Source organism: Oncorhynchus mykiss, chromosome 18 (genome assembly GCF_057628025.1).
Source record: "Oncorhynchus mykiss isolate SJ-2025 chromosome 18, ASM5762802v1, whole genome shotgun sequence".
NCBI classification, from domain to species: domain Eukaryota; kingdom Metazoa; phylum Chordata; class Actinopteri; order Salmoniformes; family Salmonidae; genus Oncorhynchus; species Oncorhynchus mykiss.
Window position 1 is genome coordinate 22,829,730 of NC_143039.1, and position 14,109 is coordinate 22,843,838.

A 14,109-nucleotide genomic window follows, 5' to 3' on the forward strand; every position below is an offset into this window, starting at 1 on the left:
ATCAGGCTGGGAAGACTGAATCTGCAATAGGTAAGCAGCTTGGTTTGAAGAAATCAACTGTGGGAGCAATTATTAGGAAATGGAAGACATACAAGACCACTGATAATCTCCCTCGATCTGGGGCTCCACGCAAGATCTCACCCCGTGGGGTCAAAATGATCACAAGAACGGTGAGCAAAAATCCCAGAACCACACGGGGGGACCTAGTGAATGACCTGCAGAGAGCTCGGACCAAAGTAACAAAGCCTACCATCAACAAGGGCATTTAAGATGAAACGTGGCTGGGTCTTTCAGCATGACGATGATCCCAAACACACCGCCCGGGCAACGAAGGAGTGGCTTCGTAAGAAGCATTTCAAGGTCCTCGAGCGGCCTAGCCAGTCTCCAGATCTCAACCCCATAGAAAATCTTTGGAGGGAGTTGAAAGTCCGTGTTGCCCAGCAACAGCACCAAAACATCACTGCTCTAGAGGAGATCTGCATGGAGGAATGGGCCAAAATACCAGCAACAGTGTGTGAAAACCTTGTGAAGACTTACAGAAAACGTTTGACCTCTGTCATTGCCAACAAAGGGTATATAACAAAGTATTGAGATAAACGTTTGTTGTTCACCAAATACTTATTTTCCACCATAATTTGCAAATAAATTCATAAAAAATCCTACAATGAGGGCCTCCCGGGTGGCGCAGTGGTTAAGGGTGCTGTACTGCAGCGCCAGCTGTGCCATCAGAGTCCCTGGGTTCGCGCCCAGGCTCTGTCGTAACCGGCTGCGACCGGGAGGTCTGTGGGGCGACGCACAATTGGGATGTCCTTGTCTCATCGTGCACCAGCGACTCCTGTGGCGGGCCGGGCGCAGTGCGCGCTAACCAAGGTAGCCAGGTGCACGGTGTAGCCTCCGACACATTGGTGCGGCTGGCTTCCGGGTTGGATGCACGCTGTGTTAAGAAGCAGTGTATCGGAGGACGCATGACTTTCAACCTTCGTCTCTCCCGAGCCCGTACGGGAGTTGTAGCGATGAGACAAGATAGTAGCTACTACAACAATTGGATACCACGAAATTGGGGAGAAAAAGGGATAAAAAAATAAACAAAATAAAAAATCCTACAAAGTGATTTTCTGGATTTTTTTTCTCATTTTGTTGAATAGTTGAAAATTACAGGCCTCTCATCTTTTTAAGTGGGAGAACTTGCACAATTGGTGGCTGACTAAATACTTTTTTGCCCCACTGTATGTCCCTCATCATAGCACCTGCTTTCCCACCAAACAAATGTGTCTTTGAAAATAATAACAATTATGCTTTCTTTATCCAACTTCAGCCTTGGGGCTCTGCCTGCCTGCATCTGTGCAATTATAGACTACAGTTTCAAAGACAAGGTCAGATATTACAGCTTGTCTCAGCGGGGAATAAACATACCAGACCGAGATACAATAACCTCGGAAGCACACAATAGTTCTCTTGCAAACGCGTCCTTCTCTCTATACAGAGAGAGTTAAATTAAGCCCCAGTTTGTGCTGGCCAACTCTGAAAGTGATACTGGCCAGGCAGACGAGCAGTCTTCTGCGTAACTCACCAACTCTCTGACAGATTATCTGTACCATTGTCAGCTCTCTCATGTGACTAGAGTGGCGTCATGGAGCCACACATGTCTCTGGTCAGGCCTGGGGAACTAGTTTATAGACCGCAGCCAGGGTACATATCTCATAGCTACTGTAGTTCCCATGCTGCTGTTCTTATCATCACCACTGACTGTCCTGTATTTTTGTCCTATGATTGCATTGAAATCCACAACATGACTCTCAAGAACATTTCAAGAGGACAAGTAATCTAGGATAGAAGGTAGGAAGTAACTTTTAGTTTGGAATCCACCTCATGTTTGGGGCCAGCAGGTAGCCTAGTGGTAAGAGCATTTTAACATGAATTTAACACTTATAAGTGAAAGGTTGCTAGTTCAAATCCCCAATCTGATATGGTAAAATTCTGTCCTTCTGCCCCTGAACAAGGCAGTTAACTCATGTTCCATTGTAAATAAGAATTTGTTCTTAACTGACTTGCCTAGTTTTTAAAAAAGTAATTATTTTCATGGGGCTGTTTCAAGGGCTCTTGCAGTACAACAAGGTGGCCAGAAGATGGTCTGAACTCACCAGTTGTCTACTAGTTTACCACAGCTGGGGCTCAGCTGCATGAGGGTGCTCTGTTCATAGTTATGAGTGTTTGCAAATTGGCAGGTTTTCATTATCCTGCCAAAACTTCCGCCCAACCTCAGTGTTATCTGATGTGTCTAGGACATTGAGAGTGGGAGATAGATATAGACTGAGTGTACAAAACATTAAGGACACATTCCTAATATTGAGGAGGATCAGGCATTGAGTCCCCCAATTTTTTTTGCCCTCAGAACAGCCTCAATTCATCGGAGCCTGGACTCTACAAGGTGTCAAAAGCTTTCCACATGCTGGCCCATGTTGACTCCAATGCTTTCCAAACTTGTGTCAAGTTGGCTGGATGTCCTTTGGGTGGTGGACCATTCTTGATACACGGGAAACTGTTGAGTGTGAAAAACCCAGCAGCGTTGCAGTTCTTGACACAAACCGGTGCGCCTGGCATCTACTACCATACCCTGTTAAAAGGCATTTAAATATTTTGTCTTGCCAATTCACCCTCTGAATGGCACACATACACAATCCATGTCTCAATTGTCTCAAGGCTTAAAAATCATTCTTTAACCCGTCTCCTCCCCTTCATCTACACTGATTGAAGTGGATTCCCCTGGCCAGTCTATGTCATAGAAAAAGCAGGTGTCCTTAATGTTTTGTACACTCAGTGTAGAGAGAGAGCACATGAGGTTGGTGGCACCTTAATTGGGGAGGACAGGCTCGTGGTAATGACTGGAGCGGAATCTGTGGAATGGTTTCCATGTGTTTGATGCCATTCCATTTGCTCTGTTCCAGACATTATTATGAGCCGTTCTCCCCTCAGAAGCCTCCACTGATATAGAGAGATGTTGTAGCAGTTGTAGCAGCAGTAGTACTAGCAGTAGTAGTTGTAGTAGCAGTTGTAGCAGCAGTAGTACTAGCAGTAGTAGTTGTAGTAGCAGTTGTAGCAGCAGTAGTACTAGCAGTAGTAGCAGCAGTTGTAGTAGCAGTAGTACTAGCAGTAGTAGTTGTAGTAGCAGTTGTAGCAGCAATAGTACTAGCAGTAGTAGCAGCAGTTGTAGTAGCAGTAGTACTAGCAGTAGTAGTTGTAGTAGCAGTTGTAGCAGCAATAGTACTAGCAGTAGTAGCAGCAGCAGTAACAGTTGTAGTAGTAGCAGCAGTTGTAGTAGCAGTAGTACTAGCAGTAGTAGTTGTAGTAGCAGTTGTAGCAGCAGTAGTACTAGCAGTAGTAGTAGTAGCAGTAGTAGCAGTTGTAGCAGCAGTAGTACTAGCAGTAGTAGCAGCAGCAGTTGTAGCATCAGCAGTAACAGTTGTAGTAGTAGCAGCAGTTGTAGTAGCAGTAGTACTAGCAGTAGTAGTAGTAGTAGCAGTTGTAGTAGTACTAGCAGCAGTAACAGTAGTAGTAGTAGTAGTAGCAGCAGCAGTAACAGTTGTAGTAGTAGCAGCAGTTGTAGTAGCAGTAGTACTAGCAGTAGTAGTAGTAGCAGTAGTAGCAGCAGCAGTAACAGTTGTAGTAGTAGCAGCAGTTGTAGTAGCAGTAGTACTAGCAGTAGTAGTAGTAGTAGCAGTTGTAGTAGTACTAGCAGCAGTAACAGTAGTAGTAGTAGTAGTAGCAGCAGCAGTAGTAGTAGTGGTAGAAGAAGTAGTAGTAGTAGATAGTGAATAAAAACATGCTCAGGAGTAATGCACCATTTTTTATAAAATCATAAAGTCCTAAATTTAACACTCATTCTTCTCAGTGGGCGACATTGCATATGTGTGCATGAATAGGTAAGTGGGTGCAAACACACAGGAGTGAATATCAGTGTCAGAGACAATAGCTCCCTGCTCTGTCTGGCTGGTGGAGCGTTTGGTTGGTGGTGAACTGAGGTCTCCATCTCCTCCTTCACTCTGGCTGGCTGCTCTTTTGTGCTCCCTGATGCCAGACGCCTCATCTGACCAACCGGTGGTCATGGCAGGCACAGCAGGTCTCTTTTCCGTCTTCCTCTGTCGCTTCTTCTTCGGTGGGAGGGTATCAGGGTCCTTGAAGGCTCTGATCCTCATGACCCATTTGGGCTTCTTGGGCTTTGGGGTCTCTGCATGACTGGCACTGTCGCCCAGCTGCTGCACAGCACTCTGGGATGGGCCTGGGCTCTGTGAGTCTGGACTAACAACCATCCTCGGGATCATTCTGTTGACAGTACCAGGTTGTTTTCTTACAGAAACAGGATGGACTCCCAGAGGACTTGAGCCTTTTTGGGTTTTGAAGGGCGGCGTAAGTTAGCAGTTTTAGCACTTTCAGAGGTTTGACTTTGGAGGATTTAGATGGAGCTGTGGCTGGGTGGTTTTCCCTGGAGACCAAAGACTTGAAATGTTGGAGACTTGAACTGTCACTATGGAGCCAGAGATTGAATGCTATCCATACCTGAAAGTGGGGAAATTGTGTTTTTACTTTACAAGCAGTTGAATTTGCATTAAAAAAAATGTCCAAGTCCCAGATCAGTTAATTTTAACAGTAAAATGTTCAATACAATTTTTTTTTAAAGTAAGTAGCCTAAAATACACTCAGTTATCCAAATTATCCCTAGGCATTTAGATTTAATTCAACGTTTTGAACGAGGATGGAGGTTTGCCGATTTAAATCTATTCCAGCTTTCGTCCATAAGCAAACTAAACGTTTTAGTTCCAATTCTACGTTTGTTGGGGCGTTTATTACGAACGAAACCTCGTAATAAAGGAGCGCATGGAGGAGCACCATTTCCATAGTAGCGCGCAACTTATTTATTGTCATAAATAAACAATTGTTTTATACGAAAATATTCAATAAATGTAGGTCAGGCACAGGACTACTGTTACAGTATAGTTTATACAAAGGTATCTTTAGCGAAATTCAGACAATAAATGTTTAGGCAATAAAATGATTTATTTTATTGCCATTGATTTTTTTTATCATTTTTCCACACGTTTTGACTTTAAGGCCAACCGCTTCAACCGGCAAAGTTATAGGCCTAAATATTGTTTAAACCTCCGCAAAACCCGACTTTCATAAAATACATAAATGTTTTACCAAACTGTTGGCCAGTTAGCAGGGAGCGGTCTGTGTCCAAGTTCGTGTGATAGATGGATAAATTCTGTTGCCATGCGACTTTTGCCTGAAAATAAACACCAGATGCACTACCAGCATCACCGCAGGTGCATCCTAAATGGCGCGTTTTCTATCCAAAGCTGCTTCAAATAATCGGAACTGGCGTTCTTTTATCAATACGATACATTTGTAACCTCTTAGCAGAGTGTTAGGTGCACATAATTCAACATGAAAAAATATTTCCCAACACTGCACGTTGGTGTGAAGACTATAATTGCTAAACCAGACAGACAAACAGACAGACAGACACTGTATTGTTTATTAGCAATATGTATCCTCTTTGCACACATCACCATTTGGTCCATGCTCTGCTTGAGGCCTAGACCAGAGGATGATCTTTGCCCAAGTCAGAGGATGTACTCTCTAAATATATGACTCTGGTCCAAGTCCACGGCCCTATATAGTCTGTTTCCATGGTGACCAGACAGACAGACAGAGGAGCTGTAGATGGGGTTTATTCATCCCATACCAGCACACATGGTTCTCCTGCTAATGCTGTGACTCAGAGTTAGTCATGATGACAAGCTGTCAATGACGTATGAGGTTATAAATGACCAATTAATAATCTAATATGATGCAACCTAATGCAAAACAAAAACACAAGATTGTGAGATTAACAACATTTTAACAGAGTTAGAGAAGTAATTTACGTTGTTTTGGTTTTATTTTCTTGTGAGCTTCCAGTAGTTGTTAGTATGCATGTGAGCTACCAGTAGTTGTTAGTATGCATGTGAGCTACCAGTAGTTGTTAGTATGCATGTGAGCTACCAGTAGTTGTTAGTATGCATGTGAACTACCAGTAGTTGTTAGTGTGCATGTGAGCTACCAGTAGTTGTTAGTATGCATGTGAGCTACCAGTAGTTGTTAGTATGCATGTGAGCTACCAGTAGTTGTTAGTATGCATGTGAACTACCAGTAGTTGTTAGTATGCATGTGAGCTACCAGTAGTTGTTAGTATGCATGTGAGCTACCAGTAGTTGTTAGTATGCATGTGAACTACCAGTAGTTGTTAGTGTGCATGTGAGCTACCAGTAGTTGTTAGTATGCATGTGCTCTCATGTTGCTGGGTGCCTAGCTTTGACTTATGAATCAGAACACATTTATCTACTGCCCTTGGCTCCCCTCTCTACTCTGACACACACACACACACGCACCCGCAGCTTGGTTTGCATGTGTGTGAGAGAGGCAGGGGCAGGGGCACATCGGCTGCCCCAAAAATGTGACCTATCCAGGATGCAGCTGTCACCTCAAGGCTGGGGGCACTTGCCCGTCACCTACCAGGAGACTCAACCATGGGGAGTGAGGGAAAGAGAGGGTTTGAGGGAGAGAGAGGGAGTGAGGGAGGGACAGGGAGCGAGGGAGAGAGAGGGAGTGAGGGAGGGACAGGGAGCGAGGGAGAGAGAGGGAGAGAGCGGGAACGAGGGAGAGACAGGGAGCAAGGGAGAGAGAGGGAGTGAGGGAATGAGGGAGAGACAGGGAGTGAGGGAGAGAGAGGGAACGAGGGAGAGACAGGGAGCGAGGGAGAGAGAGGGAGCAAGGGAGAGACAGGGAGCGAGGGAGAGAGAGGGTGCGAGGGAGTGACAGGGAGCGAGGGAGAGAGGGAGTGAGGGAGAGAGAGGGAACAAGGGAGAGACAGGGAGCAAGGGAGAGAGAGGGAATGAGGGAGAGAGAGGGAGCGAGGGAGAGACAGGGAGCGAGGGAGATAGAGGGAGCGAGGGAGAGAGAGGGAGCGAGGGAGAGACAGGGAGTGAGGGAGAGAGAGGGAGCGAGGGAGAGACAGGGAGCGAGGGAGAGACAGGGAGCGAGGGAGAGAGAGGGAACGAGGAAGAGACAGGGAGCGAGAGAGAGAGAGGGAACGAGGGAGAGACAGGGAGTGAGGGAGAGAGAGGGAACGAGGGAGAGACAGGGAGCGAGGGAGAGACAGGGAGCGAGAGAGAGAGGGGGAGCTTAACTCCTGACAAGAATTAAAGAGTAGTGTGGGTGCACTAGAGCCACTCTCCTTGAGTCCAAGTAGAGCCAGTTTGGATAGTGGTGACATTGGAGCCTCCATAGGTCAGATCTCTCTCTCTCTCTCTCCACTCTTCGGTGGGGTGTAAGCAGAGCCCCAGACCCCCTTCAAAGGGCCGTAGCGATGGCGGCTAAGTCTAGATGATCCAGGTGGACTTACACCAGGGGCTCCAGTGGACAGGAGGGCAGGCAGAGAGAGGACACTTTCATTTGTTCCAGATGAAATATTTGGCTTCCCAGATCTTGTTACCTTAACTGGACTTTGCGAGGATGTGAAAAAAATGGATTGCATATTTTTCTGGGAGGTGATGAGGTAAGTTCATTATCAGGGGTTCATAATTGGGTTAAAGGCATGTTGTCCCTTCACTGGCATGATATTTATTGAGGGATTTGGGGTAACTTTATGATGATAAGTTAATTGGTTACCTTCTGTGTTTTATTTGCGTCTATAAGTGGACTGCATCGTTGCAGCTGCATGTTCATTTCATTTGTGGCAGTAACTTACTGTATATCTATGTAACCACAGACTCCAGATCAAATTGGAATGCTGAGCGGTACCTCTGACCAACCAAGGAATAGAAGTACCAATGAATGATTTCATAAGGATTGTTCCATACACTCAGTAACTGCAACCCATATCTAAAAGGCTGTCACTTGTTGAACATGAAGTGTTCAGAACTATGAGCACCAACCCAAAGAAAATGGCAGAAGGCAGCACACACCTCAGTCCTGGTATCCCCTCCAAACGGGCCAAAGTTTCCCAGGACCAGGTAGTTCCGGACACAGGGGACCCAGGTCGAACCCCGCCGGTGTTCGTGCGCAAGCTCCGCAAGGCTGCAGTGGGGACAGGGTGTGATATCCGCCTGAGGGTGTCTGTGGGGGGTCAACCTGCCCCCTCTCTGTTTTGGTACCGTAACAATGATCTCCTGGCCCCGCCTGGGGAGAAGGATGTTGGGGGTCTGTGGATCAGGGATTGCAAGGCCAGTGACGCTGGTCTCTATACCTGCGTGGCCAGCAACTGCCTGGGGGAGGCTCAGAGCAGCGCCCTGCTTGCCGTTATGGACCTGGGAGAAGGTAACGTTGGGGAAACATTTGGACAACATTTTGATTAATCTGTGTTTGCTAAGTATTGAACCATGGGGACAACCCTCACAAAACATTGTGTAAGTCTACAAGGGAAGCAATGCAGGGGAACATCTGTTATCCATCTACTTTTTAAAAGGTGCTCGGTAAGCAAAGGACCAATCTTTACAAAAGCCAACAGCAATGTACCCAACAGGTTTGCTGGTGGTATATTGATTTAATTCCATCTCAAATAGCTATCCATTCCACTCTAGAAAACCCTTGCTCTTTCAAAAGTACTTCAACCCTGCTCCTTCAAAAATACTTCTACTGTAGAAGCCGTCAGCTAGCAACACTTGTCTTGAGAGGGATGAGGTTAAATTTGGCTCCTCAGTCTAAATTGAGACGTAGAGGTTTAGGGTGGGGCTGGTGTGACCCCCCCCCCCCCCCCCCCCCCCCATGTCATCTGTCGCTGTGATCTTTTAGCAGTTGAACCCTTCACCTTCTGACCCTCTGGTTGGATGATTGTTGTTGTTTTGCAGTTTGGAGAAAGCTGAAGTGATATGGCGGCCATTTTGTCCAGGGTGTAACTGAGAGATGGAGAGAGAGAGAGATTACTCCATTTGAATGACTGTTAATAGATGTTTGTGTATTTATTTGTGTGTTTACAGTATCACATTTGGGCCTGCAGAGCTGTCCCTTTAATACATCTAGTAAAGGAATCAGACAAATGCTATGTGGCTCACCAGTCAGTAAAGACCATGTCATTAGTCTGGACCACATCCCATGAGAGAATGAACAGATGTAACTGGAGCTCCCCACGTAGTGTCCCACAACCCAATGCCATCCAACACGTTGTCTGTCTGTGTCCCAAATTGCACTCTACTCCCTATATAGTGGCAGTGGAGGCTGCTGAGAGACGACGGCTCATAATAATGGCTGGGCCAGAGTAAATTGTATTTGATACCATTCCACCTATTCCGCTCCAGCCATTACCACGAGCCCGTCTTCCCCAATTAAGGACATAGGAATCCATTTTGGGACGCAGGACAGAATCTTACGGTGAGAACGCTATTAAAGGGAAGACGGTACGACGAAGGATACTTCTTGTACTTTGTGCGTGGTGAAGCCCGAAAGCATTGCCCTGATCCCCTTGTTTCATAAGATACTAGCTATAATTAGAATGCTTTGGAGGGCTCCTTTGCTGAGGGTGGGAGTTCTGACGGCATGAATTCACCGTAACCGTCTGAGAGAGATGGATCGGCCTTCTTGAAAGGCTAGACGAGGAACTCTAACTCACTCCCCTCTCATCTCATCTTCTTTATACTCCCCTTCAGCTCTCACTCCACCCCCCTCTATTAATCTATTTCCTTGCCCTTTTATCGGTTCTCATTCTTCCCACCTCTCTCTGTTGATCTACCTCTTCCTCTGCATTCTCTGCCCTTCCTTTCCACCATACTCCTCTCTCCCTTTCCTGGGGAAGTATTTGGCCTTCACCAGACAATCTCTGCTTATCACTTTCTGCCCCCATACCTTCTCTCCCTTTCACTCCACTCTTCTCCCACTCTCTCCTCAGCCCTCTATCCTCTCCCCTCTACGCCTCTCTCCTCTCCCCCTCTCTCCTCTCCCCTCTCTCCTCTCCCCTCTCCCCCTCTCTCCTCTCCCCCTCTCTCCTCTCCCCCTCTCTCCTCAGCCCTCTCTCCTCTCCCCTCTCCCCCTCTCCTCTCCCCCTCTTTCCTCAGCCCTCTCCCCCTCGCTTCTCAGCCTTCTCCCCCTCTCTCCTCAGCTGTCTCCCCCTCGCTCTTCAGCCCTCTCCCCCTCTCTCCTCAGCCATCACACCCTCTTGTTTTCTCCTCACCTCTCTCCCCTGTCCTGTTGACATCTCGGTCTTATTCTTGAGTCTCTGCCTAGAAGCTTCTACCCCTCTCTTGTCATGTCTGTGTCTCTCTCTCCTCCTGGTGGGTCTCTGTGTCTCTCTCCCTCCTGGTGGGTCTATTTGTCTCTCTCTCTCTCTCTTCTGGTGGGTCTCTGTGTCTATCCTCCTGGTGAGTCTCTGTGTCTCTCTCCTCCTGGTGGGTCTATGTGTCTCTCTCCTCCTGGTGGGTCTCTATGTCTATCTCTCCTCCTGGTGTGTCTCTATGTCTATCTCTCCTCCTGGTGGGTCTCTGTGTCTCTCTCCCTTCTGGTAGGTCTATGTGTCTCTCTCCACCTGGTGGGTCTATGTGTCTCTCTCCACCTGGTGGGTCTCTATGTCTATCTCTTCTCCTGGTGGGTCTCTATGTCTATCTCTCCTCCTAGTGTGTCTCTATGTCTATCTCTCCTCCTGGTGGGTTTCTGTGTCTCTCTCCCTTCTGGTAGGTCTCTGTGTCTATCTCTCCTCCTGGTGGGTCTCTGTGTCTCTCTCTCTCCTGGTGGGTCTCTATGTCTATCTCTCCTCCTGGTGGGTCTCTATGTCTATCTCTACTCCTGGTGGGTCTCTGTGTCTCTCTCCTCCTGGTGGGTCTCTGTGTCTATCCTCCTGGTGGGTCTTCGTGTCTCTCTCCCTCCTGGTGGGTCTCTGTGTCTCTCTCCCTTCTGGTGGGTCTCTGTGTCTCTCCCTCCTGGTAGGTCTCTGTGTCTCTCTCCTCCTGGTGGGTCTCTGTGTCTATCCTCCTGGTGGGTCTCTGTGTCTCTCTCCCTTCTGGTGGGCCTCTGTGTCTCTTTCCTCCTGGTGGGTCTCTATGTCTATCTCTCCCCCTAGTGGGTCTCTGTCTCTGTCCCTCCTGGTGATATTCAACCTGCATGTGATCATCTATTTCTCACCATGACCAATAAGCCTCTTCTCAGACACTCTATCTCCCCTTTCTCTGCCCTTCTTTTCACCCCTCCCTCCCTCCCTCCCTCCCTCCCTCCCTCCCTCCCTCCCTCCCTCCCTCCCTCCCTCCCTCCCTCCCTCCCTCCCTCCCTCCCTCCCTCCCTCCCTCCCTCCCTCCCTCCCTCCCTCCCTCCTTCCCTCCCCCCTCCCCCCTCCCTCCCTCCCTCCCTCCCTCCCTCCCTCCCTCCCTCCCTCCCTCCCTCCCTCCCTCCCTCCCTCCTTGCCCCCAGACCCCTGTGTGGTTCTCTCCCTCCTCCCTTCCCTCTATCCCCTCCTCTCTTATTTGTGGCATGGTATGTGCCAGGGGGTTCGTGTTCCAGAGATGTGTGGATGCCATCGGGCTCTCCTATTGCACCAGTACACATCACAAGTAATTATAGCAACACCACAGTGCCTCAGTGGGGCTGAGACTATGGACAGTCACACTCAATCACAGTCATTATGATGAAAGAGAGAGGGAGGGAGGGTTGAGGGAGTGGGAGATATAGATGTATAAAAGGATAGAGGAAGTGTGTGTGTTTTTTCTGGTAATAGATGCATGTAGAAAAGACTGGATGCATCACATGTAGGTCTTTTTTGAGGCTGGCCCTTTAAGAAGTCAAAAAGCACCATATGTCAGTACTGACCACAACAAGCCTGTGACTGTAATACTTTTTCACACATCATATTTGGCTTAGTAGTGTTCAGGCTTGAAAATCACTGCACCTGCTTAAGCACCGCCTTCTCCCCGTACTGATTGGTCCAAAAATCAACAACGAAAGCCCAAACCAGAAACTATTGTTGCCTGTAATCACATAATTATACGTGAGCCTTGACAGATCCTCAACGTTTCATCTGTCCACGAGAATCTGTCAGTTTCATACGTCCATGATAGATGTTTAATGATGTAAACCACCGCAATGGTTACATCATGTTTCTCTGAGCGCTATCCAAGTAACTGGTATTTTAGCTGACATGGTATTTAGACTACATGAAACATCCATAAAGGTGTTATGACTGCCTTATATAAACCCCCTTCAAGTTACCAAACATGCATGCTCTTAGACTGGCCTCTCAAACCTCTGTCATTTTGTTATTCTGGGAAGGAAACCAGAATGCAACAGTACATGGATACTCCCATGCTTGGGAGGACTTGAACTTGATTCTCCCACGCCTCTGGCCCATATTCCACAACTACTGTTTGTTATGCCAAATATCGTGACTTTCCACTCCAGTGTCTTTGTGGATCTAGGGAGTTTCAGTGCTATGCTATGACCCCGTGACAAGTTGACAGGGTGGATTCCCACCCTCAGAATATATTTCCTGTGCAGTTATAGACCCATGTCTTAGACTCACACTGTCGGTGGGTATATATGCACTCCAGAATTTGGTCTACGTGTCTAACATTTGATATCCTCAAGCAGGAGACCAATTCAGTGACGTCAGACATAGTGGTGAACAATCCCCTTCAGATTTAGAATACAATGTAGTCCACCACCACACTCTGTATACATGTGTTTTAAGCCTGTCAAATTGATTCTGCTTTTGGTCCGTCATTCAAAAGTTCACCTCTACTTTTTATAGTTACTTAAAGATCGAATCTGCTTTAGGGGAAACAGAGACCATGTTCTCCCTCAGAGCCAGTGGTGGGAAAAGTCAAATTGTCATACTTGAGTAAAAGTAAAGATATCTTAATATTAATAGAATATGGCTCAAGTTAAAGTAAAAGTATACATCATTTAAAATTCCTTATATTAAGCAAACCAGACAGCATGATTTTCTTGATTTTTAAATTTATGGATAGCCAGGGGCACACTCCAACACTCAGACATCATTTACAAACTAAGCTTTTGTGTTTAGTGAGTCCTCCAGATCAGAGGCAGTAGGGATAACCAGGGATGTTCTCTTGAGAAGTGAGTGAATTGGACCATTTTCCAGTCCTGCTAAACATTCTAAATGACACGAGTACTTTAATGTGTCATGGAAAATGTATGGAGTAAATAGTACATTATTTTCTTTAGGAATGTAGTGGAGTAAAAGTAAATATAGTAAAGTACAGATACCCTAAAAAACGACTTACGTAGTACCTTAAAGTATTTTTACTTAAGTACTTTACCCCACAGCCCAGAGCCTTTGTTATGGTGATTGTTTTGATGACTGAACGGAGGTGGAGGCATGTTCGGCAGCATGGAAAAAACAACGACAGTACATATTCTGCTGTTCCATCGCAAGTGTGATGATGTCAGAGTTAGTTGTTTGCTGTTACTTGTATATTGTTGAAATATCTCAAACAGATGTTAGCCTTGAAAACACGACCCTGGGCAACACAGCGACTAGGGTCTGGTTTCAATGATGGACTGTTTTGGCAAAGAGGAACTACCTCACTGCCTACATCAATACTTTATCAGCTTGAATAAAATACAAAATAGTAGCTAGCAATACGGAGATCACCTTCAACCTTCACTAAAACCACTGCAACGGTTTTGCCTGCAAACTTTGGTTTTGAGTTGCGACGTTCTGGCATGTCTGGCTTGTGATTTGAGTCCCCGGTTTTGTTTTCTTTATCGACGTAGGCAGTGATGTACTTCCTCTACGCCAAAATAGTCCATCATTGAAACCTAGTCACTGTGTTGCCTAAGGACGGGTTTTCAAGACTCAACAGACGTAGCAGTTTCACCATTAAGTATTTCAGCTTTAAAGCAGCTTGTTGAAGTTATTCATGGCTGACAACGATATCTTTGCCATGTTCATTGGCTGTCAAAACAGACAGAAATGTAAACAACTCCCACTCAATAAGTTGTGTTCAAACCTTCTCTGTTCTTTAACGAGTTCAGATTCTGTTTCAGTGCATCACAGGATCACAGGAAGCCTTCTTCTGTCTGTCACTAGTAGGGGGTTTCTCAGTCCAAGCAGAGAGTCAGACAGGACAGTAA

The 14,109-nt window shown here is 46.6% G+C and overlaps 1 protein-coding gene and 1 long non-coding RNA gene across 8 annotated transcripts in view; one reads left to right on the forward strand and one right to left on the reverse strand.

Moving 5' to 3' along the window:
* Positions 1 to 3,831: 3,831 nt before the first annotated feature.
* LOC149975432 (uncharacterized) lies at positions 3,832 to 5,272 on the reverse strand. Its single transcript, XR_016488315.1, has 2 exons — positions 5,197 to 5,272; positions 3,832 to 4,554 (listed from the first exon to the last, which is right to left on the reverse strand). It is a non-coding gene; the product is annotated as an uncharacterized LOC149975432 (long non-coding RNA).
* A 1,375-nt stretch (positions 5,273 to 6,647) lies between these two features.
* The window catches only part of LOC110496998 (striated muscle preferentially expressed protein kinase), a 60,980-nt gene continuing 53,518 nt past the window's right edge, over positions 6,648 to 14,109 (forward strand). For 3 of the 7 annotated variants that reach the window (XR_016488316.1, XM_036951931.2, XM_036951932.2), the window contains exons 1-2: positions 7,080 to 7,594; positions 7,808 to 8,355. Coding sequence is in view for 5 of the 7 variants with exons in the window: in XM_036951931.2 (XP_036807826.2) it covers positions 7,962 to 8,355 (394 nt within the window). In the remaining 2 variants the exon portion in view is untranslated. Of the gene's footprint in view, positions 7,595 to 7,807; positions 8,356 to 14,109 lie in introns of all 7 variants that reach the window. The other 4 variants (XM_036951933.2, XM_090207831.1, XM_090207832.1 and 1 more) reach the window with 3 other exon arrangements.